This window comes from Tachysurus fulvidraco, chromosome 2, assembly GCF_022655615.1.
Source record: "Tachysurus fulvidraco isolate hzauxx_2018 chromosome 2, HZAU_PFXX_2.0, whole genome shotgun sequence".
NCBI lineage: Eukaryota > Metazoa > Chordata > Actinopteri > Siluriformes > Bagridae > Tachysurus > Tachysurus fulvidraco.
In genome coordinates this window covers 21,288,027-21,306,979 of record NC_062519.1, presented here as the reverse complement: position 1 = coordinate 21,306,979, position 18,953 = coordinate 21,288,027, and the positions used below count along the sequence as shown (strand labels likewise).

Sequence of the window (18,953 nt, the reverse complement as noted above, 5' to 3'; positions counted from 1 at the left end):
GTCTCATCCAGCACACAGGAGGAGCCAGAGAGGAGAGACGTGTGAGCAGACCACCGCCTGTCTCTCTGCAGGGAGACTGACAGTTGGAGAGATTCGGCACGGGCAGATGTGGGAAGGGGGCGAAAGCAAGCCAGTTATGGTAAAGGTTTGGTAAGAACAGCAAGAACAAAGGAAATAAAGACTTTGGACTTTTCTTTTTGGAAAACACTAATCAGAAGCGTGTGTCCTCAGGGAGGACGCGACAGCACACGGACGCTTCATTAACACTGATCATATCATCATCATCGGCCTCAAACAATCCCCACGCTACTGCATCTGTGCTTCGGCTTCTCACGCATCCCATCATGCACCAGACGAGAGCTGTACGTCTTTCGCCAGGGACACGAAGGGCTCCCGAATGCACAGTAATGTTCCACCCTAAACGATTCGGTCCACCGATGCCATCAGAGATGTTTAGTGACTTCTGTAGCTGACCGACGCCGCACACACTCGCTCCTGTCAGGTTTGGTCTCGTGACGAGGCAAATTATGGTCTCTTGTGTAATCGAACTCCAGGAACAAGTGTAACACGAGTAAGAGAGCTTAGTGGTGCGGGAGGAGATGCCACAGCATTCGTGACTCTGCCTTAACAACCCGGACACCGCGCCCTCACTCACCGACACGAACAAACGCTCTCGTACCGCTTTCTTTTCAGATCTCATCCGAAACCCCTTCTTAATCGTCTAAATTTAAATCCCGGTTCGTAGGAAAGCGTACGCCTCCCGTTCCAGCGAGGGCGTGTGCACCTACCTGTGGCTGAAACACAGCTATTGGTGGCTGCTGGCCTTGTAGTTGGGCGTCCATGCTGACAGGCGCTCAGTGCCTTACACCCCTGTCAGAAAAAGAAACACACCAATAAATCACATGAACAAGTAGCACTTCTCACCATTTCAGTGCTCTCACTATGCTCCAGCTACGCCTGTGAATCTGGTAATAGAATTAGAGCGGCGAGCTGCACTCTGGCAATCACATGCTTCCAAGGAAATGGCTGTCTGGCGTCACCTTGTCGCAGAACCCTAGCCAGTGAGAACACGACACCTACTGTGATAATGAGACCTGTCACGGAGCCGCCGAGCCGGAGAACGGCAAGCGTTCCATTTTAATCCTAAAAACTTGTCGGCGCGCAAAAAAAAAAAAAAAAAACACCTTTACCCCTTCATGTGATCTCTTTCTCATGCACAGACAATCCAAGGTTGTTTTTTCTTTCTTTTTGAATGATCACAGTTCATCACTTTATACATACATATATATATATATATATATATATTTTACGTTTTTTTTCTCATCCCTTCTGCTCGAGGTTCTCCTAAACACTTCTACAGATGCTACAGACCAGATTTTGTTCCCCGGATTAGATGGAAACGCTCCGTCTATCCCGAATTAAGCATCGAATACCGTGGAAAAAAATAAAATAAAAAAATCCGAGTTGGAAACGGTTAAACATCTCTCCTGCAAAAGGGAATAAATTAACTTCACTTGGTGACAGAACAAATACAAAAGGCAGCGGTGTGCTCGCGAGCGGCTGCAGATAGGCCTGTACATGGCAGCCATCAAAAATTTTAATGATCCGTCAGTTGTCACATGAGTGTGTTGTGCGGCACGGGGAAGCTCGGTGCCCTGCCATAGCAAAGAGATATGAAGAGAAAGAACCCCCCCCCCTTCATAAAAAAGGCCATTTGCATGTCGCTCACCTCAGAGCACATCCGCCCCCGCCATGTCGTCAGGAGTGTGGAGAGCATGAAGCTGGAGCCAATTAAAATGCTTCATGCTGGAGAACGGAGCGATGCAGCCCAAGCTGTCACCAGCGCAAAATAAAACCTGCCTGATTTTTGGTGAAGGTTAATAATGCTAATTAAGCCTAAAACTCAGGCCTGGGGATTTGAGTGGCAGCTTTAGGACAACAACGGTGTCTTTAGCGTTGTTTATTCTCGTTTGTAGATCTTCTCTGTTCTCTCGGTCGCTTTCTCTTTTTTTTTCTTTTTTTAACAAATCCGTCGGCACGACTTTGCCGAGGACGATTAACGATGGTGCGAATCTGACGATGCTCGTGTGGACATACGCCGTGTTTTCGAAGTGTCTTGTGGACAGAGAGATTATTTACCAGACGTTAGGTTTTGTAAAGACATTAAATATTCTACTAAACGTGGAGCGAGTGACGTAGCTTGAGGGAGGAAAGTGTTGAGTTTACTGAACCTTAATGCCTGATGCTGCCATGCATCAGAACGTCAATATAACGAGGCTGTAATGAACTCCTGATCATTAACCCTTTAGCTTCTGCACTGAACTGTGCGTTCTCACTACACCGAGCTCTGCCTGCACGCTGAGAAAGAGTCGGTGAGGATTTCACAAGAAGGAAACTCCAAGCTTCTGAAAGAAATCTAGAACTCTTCCTTTTCCACTTCCTCTTGAAAGTAAACGTCATACATTTATTTAAAAAAACAAAAACAAAAAACAGGCCTGAAAGTGTGTGCTGTACCTCCCGTCACTCCTGTTCGCGTTTCAACACTCCGATCTAACGTTTTATAGCCGACCCCAGAGGCACCGGCGTCGAACACGAGCGCGGGAGCAGAGCAGGAACTCTGGTGCTGAAGGTGCAGTAATATTTATGAGAACGTGTGACCTTCTACAGGCTGGGAGACACGTGTGCTTCACTCTGCGGTGTACAGTTTCCATCCACTTCCCAAAAACAGGAAGATGTGTGTGCCATGTGTGAATGTGTGTGTGAGCCTGAACCGGTGTCTTCGGCTCACAAACGTCGTGAGTCTCTATTGGCCCTTTTCCACCAAAAAGAACTAGATCGGCTAGAGAGCCGTCACAGAGCCGAGTCTGACGTCACTGTATACGCGTCACGTTACACAGTAACTTTAGGATGTTAGCAATGGCGGATGTTGCTTTGCTGTTAATGCTCATGGCTTTGTGAACCTACATTGGCATGCAAACGCGCCAAATCCGCCGTGGACGTGCAGCTCCGTGTAATCTGTTATTACATAAATTAAATTAAAGTACATAACATTATTTTACCATTAACACAGAAAAAAAGTTAGCCTTAGCATCTAGCTACCTACTATCGTGTGTGCTAAATTAGGCTCTGAACCAGCACTCAAAACTGCCTCGGTGGAAAAGGGGCATTTGTAGAGCTCTATTTTAATTAATATGGAACGGACTCTAGATGTTCTGATCAGTAACCTGAACACTGAGGTCATGGATTGTGATCTGGAGTGAAGATGATATTGTTTGCCAGATTTTCCAACCATACACTCTGAAGCAGAGAGGAGCTTTATATCATGTAAGCACTGCTAGAACACTGCTAGAGGTCCAGGTGCAAATCTGTCGGAGGTCTCGTCAAAGGTCTCAGACCATCTTTCTATCTTTTGTCACGCTTTTCTCTTCCTGTTTTTATCGGGTGATGATTCTTTTTCAGCAGAGGTACATAAACACGGCCACAAAGGGCTTTTAAATGTCTGATCTATGGTTGATATCTAAGCGCACATTCCCAGAAGTGGCCCGGTTCATGTCTGATTCCCCACCACCTTTTACTGTGTGTCCCACAGGATGTCAGGAGGCTTCTGTACTTCACTCCCACCTCAAGTTTCCCCTCTGTTTTCCCTTTAAAAAGCCATCAGGACAACCTGCTCTTCAGACCTGTGTGTGTGTGTGCGTGCTATTTAAATCTGCCTGCTCTCGAGCTGCTTTCATGAAGCACGTGGCTGAAGTGTGTGCAGCTGTGAGGCTCTCACTCTCTCACACTCAAAAGGCTGCTTTCGATGACTTGGCACAGGAGCAATAGAACATGGCCATCTCATTGTAGGCCACCACTCGAGCACCGGTGTAATGAATCAGACTTGACCTGAGGCTTTTGTTGGGCTGCTGTCAGACCAGCAGGTGCTTTTTAGTGGAGAGATGGAGCGAGGACGCTTAATTACTCCGGACGAGAGAACGGCTCCTTCCTCCAATACTGTTTGATGTGTGCGTCTTGGGCGCATCCAATGCAAATAGTTCATTAGAGGAAACAGCTTTATTTCTCATAGGGGCAGATCTAAATAACAGGAGGCTGTGGACACGTCTTACAAAAACATTAGTGGTGAAATAGTAGGATGGATTTTAAACAGACAGACAAATGAATAGACAGACAGACAGACAGACAGATAGATAGATAGATAAAAGGGAGTGAAAAGAACATTCCGCTTCTGCCTTTCAGCCTTTCCCCTGATTGCTCATTTCATGTCTGTGTGCTTTACCTTTTATGGAGTTTTGTGGGCGTCACTGCATGAGGAACACAGTCTGTGTGGTACAGGTCGTTTAGCTGACTCCCTTATCCAGAGTGACTTACATTTTATTTACATTTATACTACTGAGGGTTAAGGGCCTTGCTCAGGGGCCCAGCAGTGGCAGCTTGGAAGATTTGGGATTCGAACTCACGACCTTCCGATCAGTAGGCCAACACCTTAACCACTAGGCTACCGCATCCCTCTTCAACCTCCGGTGCAAAAATAAGACATGGATGCCTAAGTCAGAGTACATAAAGCTGCTAAAGAGCTAGTTATAAAGATCCAGCTGTTCTGTTTAACACTCTTCCTCTTCCTGTTCATCACTCTTCCTCTTCCTGTTCATCACTCTTCCTCTTCCTGTTACAACACTCTTCCTTTACCTGTTCATCACTCTTCCTCTTACAACACTCATCCTTTACCTGTTCATCACTCTTCCTCTTTCTGTCACAACACTCATCCTTTACCTGTTCATCACTCTTCCTCTTCCTGTTCATCACTCTTCCTCTTTCTGTCACAACACTCATCCTTTACCTGTTCATCACTCTTCCTCTTCCTGTTCATCACTCTTCCTCTTTCTGTTACAACACTCATCCTTTACCTGTTCATCACTCTTCCTCTTCCTGTCACAACACTCATCCTTTACCTGTTCATCACTCTTCCTCTTCCTGTTCATCACTCTTCCTCTTTCTGTCACAACACTCATCCTTTACCTGTTCATCACTCTTCCTCTTCCTGTTCATCACTCTTCCTCTTTCTGTCACAACACTCATCCTTTACCTGTTCATCACTCTTCCTCTTCCTGTTCATCACTCTTCCTCTTTCTGTTACAACACTCATCCTTTACCTGTTCATCACTCTTCCTCTTACAATACTCATCCTTTATCTGTTTATCACTCTTCCTCTTTCTGTTCCACACTCTTCCTCTTCCTGTTTGTCACTTCCTCACAGCACAGAACTTTCACCTTTATGCAACATAAACCAAGCAGAAAACTTTAATCTTATGCAAACATTTACATCCAAATTTCGCAGTAATCAAAAGGAACCTTCACCTTAATCCGTGTTTTTAAAAGGAGTCGCGGGTTTGCTGGTGATCCGGTTCACCCTGATGAACCGTGACACTGTCAGCCATCCATAGCTGAACCGGAGCCTACACTTTTATAGATCGCCGTATCACACGGGTTCCTGTTTTTCGGTGGATCTGGAGAAGGAAAAGCTTGACAGCTAATACCACACATTCCTGCCAATCACCGCGTCCTCATTACGGCAAAAAACTCTGCATATATCAAAACAAAACAACAGCTGTTGCTCGTGGCCTGTTTCTCACGAATATTCATGATGCAACAAACTCAAACATTTCATTCAACTACTTCTGAGCGTTCAGAAAGTTAAGATTTAAAAAGTTTTAAAAGAAAAAAAAGAAGAAGAAGAAGAAGAAAAACTTCAGCTAGCGCGTATCCTACTGTAGACTCACTGCTCTACTCCAGAGGTCCAGCACAAATCTGTACCTTCACCGACGTTCCTGTTGTATCCATTAGCTCACGCAGCGCGAGTTTTCCAAAACAGAACTCAGAAATTTGAAATTCGTCTCAGGGTCGTCGGGGTCGGCGTGTCACGCTCGGCAAAGCTGCCTTGGAAAAAAAGAGCTACAAAAGAAGACTCGGCGTTTGGTGAATGGCGGTTTATTTTTGCACAGTCTGCTATTGTTACCGAGAAGACGAGGATGAGAGAAGGATGGATCCCAGTGGCCCCGTGAGGCTGCACTTCTTTCGTGCCTTCAGGGAAATCCCTTTTTAACTCTAGAGCGTGCAATGTTTGGTACCCTGACCACAGGCTTCGTCTGGTCCCTGTACTCTATTTAACCATAAAGACACCATCCGAGCTACAGCTGCTAACGGTTTCCACCTCAGTTTCACCCTTCGAGACGGTTCAGTATTCAAGGTGAAGCTGCCATGTGCAATTCCCTGCCAACAAACACTACAAATCACTGAACATCTTTCCTCAACTTGAAAATTTCTACTTGTCAGCTTCAAGTAGTCTTCTGAGCTTCTGCTTCCTTCCTCGTTTACAGAGTGACGTGCAGTCGACGAGTCCCCGACTACATCAAGACTCTACGTCAGTCTCTACGTCAAGCCTCTAAGCCAAGCCTCTACGCCAAACCTCTATGTCAAACCCCTACGTCAGTCTCTATGCCAAACTTCTATGTCAAACCTCTACGTCAAACCTCTACGTCAGTCTCTATGCCAAACATCTACGCCAAACCTCTACGCCAGTCTCTACGTCAAACCTCTACGCCAGTCTCTACGTCAAGCCTCTAAGCCAAGCCTCTATGTCAAACCCCTACATCAGTCTCTATGCCAAACCTCTATGTCAAGCCTCTACGTCAGTCTCTATGCCAAACATCTACGTCAGTCTCTACATCAAGCCTCTACGTCAGTCTCTACGCCAAACCTCTACGTCAGTCTCTACGTCAAACCTCTACGCCAGTCTCTACGTCAAACCTCTACGCCAGTTTCTACGTCAAACCTCTACTCCAGTCTCTATGTCAAACCTCTACGCCAGTCTCTACGTCAAACCTCTACGCCAGTCTCTACGTCAAACCTCTACGCCAGTCTCTACGTCAAGCCTCTTTGAAGTAACAAACATGAAGAGGAAGAGTGTTGTAACAGAAAGAGGAAGAGTGATGAACAGATAAAGGATGAGTGTTGTAACAGAAAGAGGAAGAGTGATAAACAGATAAAGGATGAGTGTTGTAACAGAAAGAGGAAGAGTGATAAACAGATAAAGGATGAGTGTTGTGACAGAAAGAGGAAGAGTGATAAACAGAACACCTGGAACAGTAAAAAACACTAGCTCTTTATTAGCTTTATGTACTCTGACTTAGGCATCCATGTCTTGCACCAGAGGTTGTAGAGGCAAATCCTCCAAGCTGCCACTGCTGGGCCCCTGAGCAAGGCCCTTAACCCTCAGTTGTATAGTCACTTTGGATAAGTGCCTAGCTGTAAATGACATGACGCACCACCAACACGGCTCCACTGATCACACACAGCAGCACCAAAGACACAGAAGATAAATCCAACTGGAACGTTTTTGATTGACGGCGTGTTTATTATTAACTGACGGATAATTAACTGACAGTGATTGGCGTATTTTAATGCAGATTCCAGCACGCTCAGCAGAAATGCCTGGATATTTTGTCAGGCTGTCAGTGTCAGTGTGTCAGAAACACAAACGCACAAAACCCGCAGCCTTTAATGTGAACTAATTACAAAGATGTGTAGAAATTTGTCAACCCATAGAGTAGGGAAGCGTTCTGCTACCAGTGATGAGGGTTTTTCTCTCTACTACTGACCAGATCGTTGTGAGTTTAAATCTCAGTGCCACCAAGATGTCACTACTGGCCCTTGAGCAAGGCCCTTAATGTTCAGTTGTGTAAATGTAAGTCTCTCTGTGGATAACAGCGTCTGCCTAATGCACTGAAGGTGATGTCAGGAACACCAAACTCAATAAGAGCTTATCATCATGGGCAGGATTCAGACAAAAAACCCACTGCTGCCCATTGTTGTTTAAATAATATTTATATTACCCTGCTGTCACATGACATAACAGTCAGCTGCACTAAAAACTATGTGCTCTTATACTGTAGGTTTAACTAAGGTGTAAAAGTGCATGCCGAGTGACCGGGGGGGGGGGGGGGGAGAAAGAGAGATAGAGTGAGGGTGAGACGGGGGAGGGAGAGAGAGAGAGAGAGAGAGAGAGAGAGAGAGAGAGAGAAGGGGATGGAGAGAGAGAGGGAGAGGGAGGGAGAGGGAAAGGGGGGTGGAGAGAGACGGGGGAATGAAAGAAAGAGGAAGAGAGAAAGATATGATGGAGAGAGGGAGGATAGAGAGAGAGAGAGAGAGAGAGAGAGAGAGAGAGAGAGAGAGAGAGAGAATCTGACGGTAATTAAATTCTATCTATTACCTTTGAGAACTTTCCCACAGTAATAAACTGGTGTAAGTTGTAGAACCTTTAGAGAGAATAAAGCTTGTTTATTTACACACTTACTGTAACACTCAGCTACAGAGAGCCATGATGAGCCACACAACAGACGACCACAACACCTTCTGCTCTTAAACCATGATGTTTTATGTTTTACACACACACACACACACACACACACACACACACACACACACACACACAGGTAATTAACACATCCACACTGATCAGATACACATCTTGTGAGCTGTAGGCATGAGACAGAACGTCAGAGTCTCAGATCGTCACCTCAGAACACTGCAGTGAGACAACGCACATCTCTCAGGTGTATTGTGACACACACCACACCACAACAGCAGAGGAAGCAGCACAGAGCAGGTGTGTGTGTGCATGTGTGTGTGTGTGTGTTCACTAAAAAGGCCAAAAAGGTACACTAATCAGAAGGAAGTGTTATGAGAACACAAGGCTCTCGTGAACGTATAAAATAATAAACACCTGAGAGCTGTGCTTGATGTGAGTCACACTCGTGTGTCGTGTCACATGCTGTGGCATAGCCACAAACTGGTTTCAGAAGGACGACGAAACAAAGTAAAATCCTGCTTGTTTTCCTGATCTCTGCAGGTAAAACGTGTACGTAGCGTCTGTCACGCTCGTGCACGTGAGCTGGAGATCCGACAAAAACGTCTATCGCACTCCAAGCGATCTTTGAGCCTGTTTACCGCTTCCACGATGTTAATAACAAACATACTGCCTTGATCACCTACACACACTCATTATCATTTAACCTAAGCAGAGCAACACTTTACTTCACTTTACTTCTTTACTTGGTTTATTTACAGCCCAGACGTCAGTTTCGTGTCTTGATAACATCCTGGATATTGTAGTGTGATCAGTTGGCCTCGATGGAATCTGAAGAGGATTCTGTTGGTGCTGACAGGAGGAAGTGACGTCAGTATTAAATGAAGCTGACGACCTCGTGTTTGAGCGCTCTTACGCGCGACTCGACTTAATTCCACTCTGCTTTGAAAATACATCATGGAATCTCGCTGGATGCAGGAAAACAAACCGTGTTAATAAAGTACCTCGTTTCATTAACGTGAAGCTCAGCTTGGCATTTACATTTTCAGTGAGGCAAAGATTCAGTGCTATCGCCCCGTCAGCCAAATTTACACCACGGAGCAACGCTACTTAAATTAGCTGACAGGATGTTCAGTGAGATTCTGCAGTGCTGGGTGGAATTCAGTAAGACCTGTATCACTGCGCTGTGGTGAGATATATCTGATCAGCAAAACGTGCGGCGCTGAAGAAGGACTCGGGGTCTGTGAAGTGGAGACTAATAAGCTTGGCATTATGGCTCCTTCACAATTTATGGTACTGTTAGTAGAAAGTCTGTGAGCGAACACCGCCCGCTGGAGATGAGGAAATAACTGCACGTGAAAGGTGGATGTGATGCACAAGGAAATGATTTAAATACGGGGGACGTGTGGAATTGCCATATTTTGTAAAGGATCACCGAAACAGAAGAAGAGCAAATCAGCGTATGACTCTGATAGTTTCGGCAGAATAGACGCCGCCTGCAAGCCCCGCCCTCTTCCGGCAGTCCCGCAGCCCACTTCCTTTCAATCACAGTAAATGCTTATCAGGGGAGAAAACAATCTGTATGTTTCTACACGTGTCCTCGGTGATAAAACGCTCACATCCGGTCAGCTATAGCTAAAGATGAGCGAGTTAGCCGGTTGCTTGCGTCACATGGTCACATGATCGTGCCCTGTTCTCAACACGGCATCCTAGCACTGGGTTTATTAACAGCCTGCGTAGGGTATATGGTCGAGTGCCTCGTTTAAAGCATAATTAAGGTTTTTTTGGTGATTGTTTAACATGGGTCGAGGGTCACTGAGGGTCGAGGGTCACACCCCTTAACTCCTCCTTTCAACGTGAGACGACATTGCAATAAAGAATCATGGACGTACGTCCAGAACGGGACCGAAATTCACTTCCTGTGATTTTCTCAAACCAGGACAGAGAGACACAGTCGATCCGGACAGAAATAAATCCACCTGGACGTTAGGAACTTGCCCCTGAAACCCTTAAAATTCCTCAAGACCAAACAATCCTTTTCCTAAGAATATCTTTATTTAAAGCAACGAGCATGAAGCGCTTTCAAATCAATAAAACCAAGAACAACATCAATCCTATTTGGTGTCTTAACGACTGATCAATGCAAAATCTTTTTACAAAAATGAAAAATACTAATGTTTGTTAAAGCGCTCCACCGTGAAGACCTACGCCGTCCTGCATCCCTGTGCACCTCGTGACCCGAGAACACTAACGCGAGTGACTTGGCTGTTCAAAGAAAACTGACTTCCTTTCATCTGCAGCTTTTTTTAATCGTCTCACTGGCTCATGCCATCTGCTTTATTCAAATATGAGGACATATCTTTGGAGGCTTCGGGAGTGCGATAAACAGGCTTTACAACATTCACCCCCTGTTTACAGCATGCCGTACGTTCTGCTGTAAAATATTCCCCGTTAAACTGTCAGCGGTGCTCGCCACCCGCCTGCCGCTCACAGTATGGTGGCACGATTCCGGCGTTTCCGGCCCTGCCTCGCCTGCTCGCCGTCAGCCAAACAACTGTCCTGTTCCAGAGCAGCGCCAGTACCCCGCTAACTTCCGTGCCTGGCTTCAAACATCTGTAAAACATTTTTATTCTCTGTCCCAAACCATGCTGGCAAACGTCTCCAAGTGGCAAGCTGGCACGACTTCTAAAAAAGCTTCGGAAACCCTGCCAACTCTGTAATGCTACACGAAGATACAGTTGTGCGTTAAGTAAGGTTCACCTTTACCTTCAGCAAGGATTTGTTTTAGTGCCCCTCATTCTACCCCAGAAACGAAAAATTCCACCCTCGCTGCTTCTAGAGAATGTCAGACACTTGGCACTGGCCTCACCATTCACATCCATTTCATAATTAGCAACAGCAGCTTACCACATCCTGCTGAACAGCTACAGAGAACATGTTAATGATGCCTTTGCCATTCTCACAGCTATGAAAAATAAAAAATAATAGCAGGTCAGGGCTTCCCGGGCTTTTGGTGCAAACGAACATCGTGAATTTTCTAACCACTCAAAGTTGTTTTTACTTCCAGAAACATATCAGTCCCTGTGACGTACTACACGTGACACACTTCCACTCTTCTCGAGCGTCTACTGGCTACTAATGGCAAATGACATCGCGTACGCTAAACCTGACGTCCGCCAAAGGTTCGTCAAATGTTAGCCGTGCCCCTCTTCCTTGCAGTGCCCGACGTTCCACACTTGTTTATTTTTTGGTGAATAAGCGCATCATCGTTGGCTCTGTTAAACAGTCTGATGATTTTTACTGCGTTTAATAAACAAAGAAATGACAGAGCGAGCCCTGTAGCAGGTACGTGAACATGGTCGTTATGACGAGCGCTCCACCTCAGAGGAGCAGGCTGCTTGAGATGTGCTCATATGAGATGTGTTCAACACTGGCAGCTTTCTTTAGGAAAGTTTGTTTTTCCTCAGTGATGGAGCGTAGAGACTCAGAGGAAATCCTGACCTGCGGGACAACGGACGTCCTGTTAAGCCCTGCTACGGCGGGAATGGCATTCCCACCATTTCCAGATTTACTAAGAAAGCCTTTTAGGAAACAACTCTGTTTCCTCCGCTGTGAACTCCTAAGACCAGTTCCCCACCAGGATGAAAGAAGCGGTAATAAATCTCCACGAGCAGGAGCAGAGATTATTCTGAGATAGTGCTGATTTGTTCTGATGAAGTCTCCTCATGCCTACTGCTGGTGTGTTCACACCACCGCACGTGTTGCAGAATTACTCCATGAAACACACCTGATGTCTTGGGGAAACCGTAGAATTGCATTTTAAATACGAGAACACAAAAGGGACCAGCTTTAGCTCGAGATGCCACCGATCTGACATACGGCGAAACAGGAGGGTTCAGCTATCAGAGAAAACACATCAATTAGAAGACGAAGGAGAAGCCTTTATTTTTGTAGAGTCATGATGCAGTGCCCTCGGAGCAAAGAGTGTTAAGGGCCTTGCTATGGGGCCCAACGGTGAGCCTTAACCACTCAAGTTTAATTTTCCCTTTAGTTAACAACTTCATACATTACCCACGATGCTGTTCACCCACATGCTGAAAGAGGGGCAATAGGATTCATCTCCTCCAGGTCACAGACACTGCTACCCCTTTTCCACCAAAAAGAACCGGGTGCTGGTTCAGAGCTAGTGCTGGTGCTGGTTCAAGTTGGTTCCACTGGTGAACCTTCTAAGAACCAGTTTGCCTTTCCATCGATTAGAGAGCCGTCACAGCGCCGAGTCTGACGTCACGGTATGCGTGTCACATTACACAGCAACGTTAGCGCAGCAGCAGCAAACACAAACACAACATCAACAATGGTGGATGTTACTTTACTGTTAATGCTCATGGCTTTTTGAACCTAATTGGCAACCAAACGTGGCGAATCCAACATATATGTGCAGCTTCATGTAATTTGTATAAACGGAGATTGTAATCGAGAAAGTACGTAACGTTATTTTATCATTAACACAGAAAAAAGTTAGCCTTAGCATGTAGCTACCTACTGTCATGTGTGCTGATAATTGATCATATTGCAGTAAAGTAAAAGTGTATTAAACATTAGTATACTTTAAGGTACATTATCAAATGCACTAACAGTAGCCCCGCCCACAGCTCCTGACACAAGCGTTTCTTAAGTCTAGACCAGCTACTTAAGAACCACTTTTCCTGGGTGAGAGCTGATGCTTTGAATGTCGAAAAGAAAGAACTGGTTCTACATTAGGCTCCGAACCAGCACTCAAACTGCCTCGGTGGAAAGGGGGCATTAGAGTAACATATACACAATAATATTCATTTTATTACATTTCTACAAACTAGAAAAATTCAATACGATTAAAAAAAAGAAAAGACGTTTATCGGATTCTGCATCGACTTGGTGTTTTTGTTAGAACGACCTTTTATTATTTTCCGGTCAGTTTCATCTTTTGTACTCAGCAGTTTATGAGCTGCTGGTGAGGAGATGACTACAGAGCTCCAGTCTTCCTCCTTCTCCTGAACCTCAGCAGCACCTGGGAAATGTCCAGCAGCCTTTCATTTCATCTTACACGGAACACACTTCCCTAAACTCTGAAGCAGTATGCTATCGTTTATAACCGAAGAATCAAAGTTGTAGCTTCTGAAATTGATTCCTAAATGCCAAGAGTTGAGTCTTACAGACACAGAGTGGGCTGAGTGGATTCTCCGCAGGACTCGGGTTGTGGATTTGGCTTCCTCTGCCCTTTTAAACACAATTAGAAGCTCCCAAGCTCACCAGTTATGGCACTGTTTAAATAAGTCTGAAGCTGACAAAAAAAAATCTTATATTTGTTGTTGAAATGTTGCAGCTGATGAATTCCAGAGCTTCTCTGCGTGATTTAGCTTCCTCCGCCTTCTTCCCATTAGACTTCTGAAACTCTGAAGTCATTTAACCAGTTGGAAAAGTTGTCTAATGTTTGTTTATACAAAATGACGCCGTATTTAAACGGGTCCTGGGTCAAAGGGGTCGAGTCTAGAAACTGTCAGAGAGTCGCGAAGGAGTTTTCATACTAGCTCTGAAGACTGGAGGCCACCCTGTGGGCTTGTTGGTGGGCGGGGCTCATAATCACATGTGAAGATCTTTCCTAACTGTGGCTCAATTCCATGTGTCACTGTTGTGCAGTTCGGCTTGCAAAATGGAAGACACGAGGGTCATCAGTTTGATGTGTAACAGCCGCCTACAAACAGGGTTCTAACGCTCCGGTCCGATGAGATCTGGTGTGATTTATCAAGAACAATAACAAACCTTTGCTGAGCATCACAGAAGTAGAAACAGTAAGTAACCTAACATATAACAGCAGTCATGTTCCTCGGGTTGAAAACGGCGTTCACGCTTCAACAATCGTAACAAACTCCTGAAAAAAACATTGAAAAAGTGATTTTTTTTCCCAGAGACTTAACGGACGAGCAGATGACATGTCGAGGACGGGGATGTTTTCATGGCTGTGGCCCCAGAGAGTCAGTGGGAAGGTGTCTGTGCTTCCACAAAACTTAATGACTAGAATAAACACCTTTACAAGAAGGAGAATTTTCTTGCTAGTGATGGGGATGAAGGTGCCTCTGGGATTAGAGGCACTGCCTCGGTACATGTCTGAAAATACACTCAGTATAAAGCTGCCTTCAGAGACATTTCTGAAATGCTGCATAGCTCAGCTAACAATGCTAACAATGCTAACTAGCTAACCGCAATCCAACAGATGAAAGCTCAGTAAGAGCAGGACAGCAAAGGGACTTTCTCAGTGCTATACTGACACATGCAGAGAGAGAGAGAGAGAGAGAGAGAGAGAGAGAGAGAGAGAGAGAGAGAGAGAGAGAGAGAGAGAGAGAGAGAGAGAGAGAGAGAGAGAGAGAGAGAGAGACCGAGTCAGCGAAAGACAGAGAGAGACAGAGAGAGAGAGAGAGAGAGAGAGAGAGAGAGAGAGAGAGAGAGGCAGAGAGAGAGAGACCGAGAGCGACAGAGAGAGAGAGCGAAACTGGGAGAGACAGAGAGAGAGACAGCACAAGAGAGAGAGAGTGAAAAGTGCCTAGTGTACAGTGGTGGTTTAAACTGTGAACCCTTTTTATCTTTATACATAAATACGAGACTTTTACACAAGTCCTAAAAGTAGAGAAAGGCTTGGCTGGGCAATTAATCGAAAAGTAATCGAAATCGACATTCAGAACCTATAATCGCTCAAAATTTTCCAGGTCGATTATTTCGATTACTTTCCCATTAAAAGCACTACCGCGTGTGAAGTCACGTGACCCCGCTCCGTTACGTTACGTTACTCCGCCGACATGTCGAGCATGGAGAGCTTAAACACTCAGACAACTGAGCAACAAGAGCAGCTTGTATCAAAGAGAAACGCAGTCTCCGTTGTTTGGACACATTTTGGCTTCGGTAAGGATGATATCGAACAAAATGAAGTCAGATGTAGACACTGTAGAAAAACAGTTTCGACGCCCAAAGGTAACACCACCAATTTGTTTCAACACTTGGAGCGCAATCACGTTACTGAATATGAACAGTGCATTGCTCAAAAAACAAAACAATAAGAGACTGACAAGCGCCCAGCAACAAGTGCCTCCGCAAAGCATGTCGATAACAAATGCATTCACAAATGCCAAACAGTATGAGAAGAGTTCAAGAAGATGGAATGAAATACTTGACGCTATTTGTAATTACATCGCAAAGGATATGACTCCCTTGGCTACAGTGGAGCGAAGCGGGTTTAAACACCTCGTTAAGACTCTCGACAGAAGATACACTGTGACATCGCGATCACATTTTTCTAAAACTGCGCAGGACGATGGACCCATTCTTGAGCCTTACTTTGCACTACATTGACGATTGGAAGCTGCGCCAGAGATGCCACGAGACGGCGTATTTTCCAGCCGATCACACGGCAGATATGATTGCGCAAGATCTGAAAGATATGCTTTCTGAATGGGACCTCGCAGAAGAAAAACTTTCAGCCATTACGACAGACAACGAGAAATGCACTGTTTAAAATATTATTTACAGGATTTACAAGAGTTATTTTATTTAGAAGAGATACTGCTTATTTTTTAATATGAAAAACATTGAAAATTTATTTTGTTTCCAAAAGTGCAAGTTATTTATTTTTACTTTTTTTATAAGAACAAAGTAACTGTTCATTTTAGGCAATGTGTGCTTTAATTTCAGTTGTTCAACATTCAGTTGTTCAATAAATAATCATAGATAGTAGATATTGTGTGTTTCCAATTATTTTAAAATCAAGTAATGTACCCTTCATTCAAAAATCTCACTTGTAATATGTGAGCATATTTGCTAAACAAAACTTGTCAGTCAACTATGAGGGCACAAAATAAAAAAATAAAATAATCGTTCATTAATCGTAATCGAGTTAAAATGTTCAATTAATCGAGATTTTGATTTTAGGCCAAATCGCCCAGCCCTAGTCAAAAGCATGTGCACCTTTACTTTCAGTATCTGGTGTGACCCCCTTGTGCAGCAATAACTGCAAGTAAAAGTTTCTGGTAACTGCTGATGAGCCGTTTGTGCACAAAGGGCTGGAGGAATCTGATCCCATTCCTCAGTATTACAACTTTAGGATTTTGGTTGGTTTCCTCAAATAAACTGCTTACTTCAGGTCCTTCTACAACGTTTCTATTGGGTTAAGGTCAAGACGTTGTACTTGATCGTTCCAAAACCTTATTATGTTCATTACATTATTAAAGCATTATTTTATGTTCCTCTTCAATCATTCTTTGGAGAACAGACTTAGGTGCTTGCACTAGTTATCTTGGTGCATCACCCGTTTTCGCTTTTATTCCACATTTTCCATAAGAACTCACTTGGTATAATTCTGAATTGTGCCGGCCCAGATGCAGCAACGTAGGCCCAAACCACAATACTACCAGCACCATGTTTCACAGATAGGATAAAGTTATTATGCTGAAATGCATTATTTTACTTTCTCCGAAGACGCCACTTATACGTTCCTAAGTTACCGTTCCACCAGCATAGTATAAGGTAAGTCGTGGCCTAATGGTTAGAGAGTTTGACTCCTAACCCCAAGGTTGTGGGTTCGAGTCTTGGACCGGCAAATCCACGACCGAGGTGCCCTTGAGCAAGACACTTGGGCCAAAAAAGTGAAGCACGTCGTCAAACGCTAACGTGTAAAAGATATGATGCGTGATACAGACTGCGCATGCGCAGTGTCAACCCTCTACCTCAAAGTTGTGATAAACATGAAAACTCCAAGCTGGAATAAGACTTTGTTGTAGATTATTGTTTACTATATTACGTTAGTATTAGTCATGGATATTTATCCACACAAGACACCGAACTCCCAGAGAACGAATTCTGAGTATGGGTCACCACACTTAGCTGTATGTCACGTCACTCACTCACTACGGTCCATCCACATGATCTTTCTCCGGACGGACTCCACAGTCGTTCAGTGGTCTCCAGGTGATGGACACATTTAGAGGTTCACATCCTAGAGGTTTACCACTCACAGATATGTAAAACTGGAACATGTTCCTGACTCATTATTTTTGTCTGGTCAGTTGTGTTGATGTTTGTGTAACACAACCACACTCATGTAACCATATCTTCTCTCCTGTGGGACAAAATACATGGGGTACTTATCGTATATGTGTGGATAAATATCCATGACTGATACTAACGTAATATAATAAACAATAATCTACAACAAAGTCTTATTCCAGCTTGGAGTTTTCACGTTTATCACAACTTTGAGGTAGTGGGTTGACACTGCGCATGCGCAGTCTGTATCACGTATCATATCTTTTACACGTTAGCGTTTGACGACGTGCTTCATTTTTTGGCCCAAGTGTTTATTACAGAAGTAAATAACATCGTTTACATAGACATGTCGTGCCTGAGGTACATTAGAGAAGGTGACAACGTCGCGCTATTAACGAGTTATAACGTGTCAACAGCTAACAGGCTTCTGTTCCACTAAATCACACACACACACACACACACACACACACACACACACACACACACACACGTCAGTATTGAGGAAGTTGCTGTAAACTTTAAAACAATATGTTAAGTCACGCTGATGAATTGCACAAGTCCTATAATCCCCAGGTCAACCAGCACAGCTAGCAACGCTAACATGCTAACCAGCTAACTAGCCAACAGGCTACAGCTTTAGCAAAACTTCAGCTAAACCATTTTTTTCTTTGCAGAGTGACATTTTACCTTCTTTTTTTGCCCAATTTGCCATTCTACGGACTTTGCTTTCGAGACGTTCTCAAAACACACTTTAAGCACTGACTCGTAACTTGTAAGGAATTAAAACCTTGTCATTAGCTAGCAGGTTAGCTTAGCTTAGCTTAACTAGCATCGCTATATGTCTTACCAGGAAGAGCCAGCCTAGCGTCCACACACACTTCTACTGGAACTGAGGATGATGATGATGATGATGAAGACGATGGTGGCTTTATATCACTCCTAACTTCAACTTTGGATTGATTCAACAACTGTAACATACACACACTCACACACGCGTGCTTGTGTACAGCCTATGGTGGGTAGTCCCTCTGTGTGTGTGTGTGTGTGTGTGTGTGTGTGTGTGTGTGTGTGTGTGTGTGTGTGTGTGTGTGTGTGTGTGTGTGTGTGTGTGTGTGTGTGTGTGTGTGTATACAGAGCGACTTCTAGCTCACAATTCCTGATCTGTTAAATACACATGCTCACACACACTACACAGGAATATTACAAATGCCACTGAGCTGAAAGAAATGTTTTTGCAATATGGAGTGAATCAGCTAAACCTTAATCTGAATTCCTAATGACCTGAAAAATAAATATGATTTTTTTAAACTGTAGGTTAAATACGTATGTGTCATATAATAAAACAAATAATCAAGTCAGTCAGACATTTGGGTTTACATGTAAGTTGTTTTAGTTTTATTCAATTCTATTACAAATGATTGCAAATCATGATTTGAAATCCCTGAGTCACGTTCAAACGAGCTACGTTTAAATGAATATGTGCTATAGAAGACTTTATCCCATCATTGGTGTAGTAGAAATA

General features: G+C 44.2%; 1 protein-coding gene across 1 annotated transcript in view; it reads right to left on the bottom strand.

The window, feature by feature from the left end:
* The window catches only part of nek7 (NIMA-related kinase 7), a 71,162-nt gene extending 52,672 nt beyond the window's left edge, over positions 1 to 18,490 (bottom strand). Inside the window, exons 1-2 of the mRNA XM_027159713.2 lie at positions 18,279 to 18,490; positions 789 to 870 (exon numbers count right to left, since the gene is read on the bottom strand). Of these exons, the coding sequence (XP_027015514.1) occupies positions 789 to 842 (54 nt within the window). The 5' untranslated portion in view covers positions 843 to 870; positions 18,279 to 18,490. The remainder of the gene's footprint in view (positions 1 to 788; positions 871 to 18,278) is intronic.
* Between the last annotated feature and the right edge of the window lie 463 nt (positions 18,491 to 18,953).